This window comes from Aphanomyces invadans, assembly GCF_000520115.1.
Source record: "Aphanomyces invadans strain NJM9701 unplaced genomic scaffold supercont1.214, whole genome shotgun sequence".
Taxonomy (NCBI): Eukaryota; Oomycota; class Saprolegniomycetes; order Saprolegniales; family Verrucalvaceae; genus Aphanomyces; species Aphanomyces invadans.
This window is the reverse complement of record NW_008580359.1, coordinates 22,323-22,866: the sequence shown is the minus strand read 5'-3', so window position 1 is coordinate 22,866 and position 544 is coordinate 22,323. Positions and strand designations below refer to the sequence as shown.

The 544-nt window shown below is 43.0% G+C and overlaps 1 protein-coding gene across 1 annotated transcript; it reads left to right on the top strand.

The window, feature by feature from the left end:
• Positions 1-142: 142 nt before the first annotated feature.
• On the top strand, positions 143-394 carry H310_15194 (hypothetical protein; the record flags this gene model as incomplete). Its single annotated transcript, XM_008883179.1, has 2 exons — positions 143-302; positions 363-394. The coding sequence occupies 2 exons, from the start codon at positions 143-145 to the stop codon at positions 392-394; spliced, it is 192 nt and encodes a 63-aa protein (XP_008881401.1).
• Positions 395-544: the final 150 nt, after the last annotated feature.

The following is a 544-nucleotide window of genomic DNA, read 5'->3' as shown; positions in this document are numbered from 1 at the left end:
TCACAATTCTCCGTCGTTCCGATTTGGAAAGCGTGATTGCTGGGGATGATCGGTTTCGTGGTTTTATCGTGTATGGAGACCCGGCGTATGGTTACGCAGACCAACTTGCCTCACCGATGCCCAACGAAAAGTGAACAAGACCATGAGTCGGGTGCGCATAAGTGTGGAATGGTCGTTTGGCCAAGTTCTACAATACTGGACAATTGTGGTCTTCAAAAAGAAGATGCGCATTGGAAATAGCCCCATTTCCAAGATGTATAAGGTCGCCGTGCTCTTGACAAACTGCGTTACGTGTGATCGAGGTAGAAATACAAATAGTGCGTACTTTGGTTTACCACCACCATCACTAGAAATACAAATAGTGCGTACTTTGGTTTACCACCACCATCACTAGGAATATTTTCATGTTAACAACGAATAGATTCCAACAAATTAAAAATGGATTTTGATATTTCGACTTCTCAACAACAACTTGAATCAACTTTCCCATGTCGATCAAAAGACGTTCAAGTTGGTCGTTGCGCTTCGCACTTTCAGACATTTG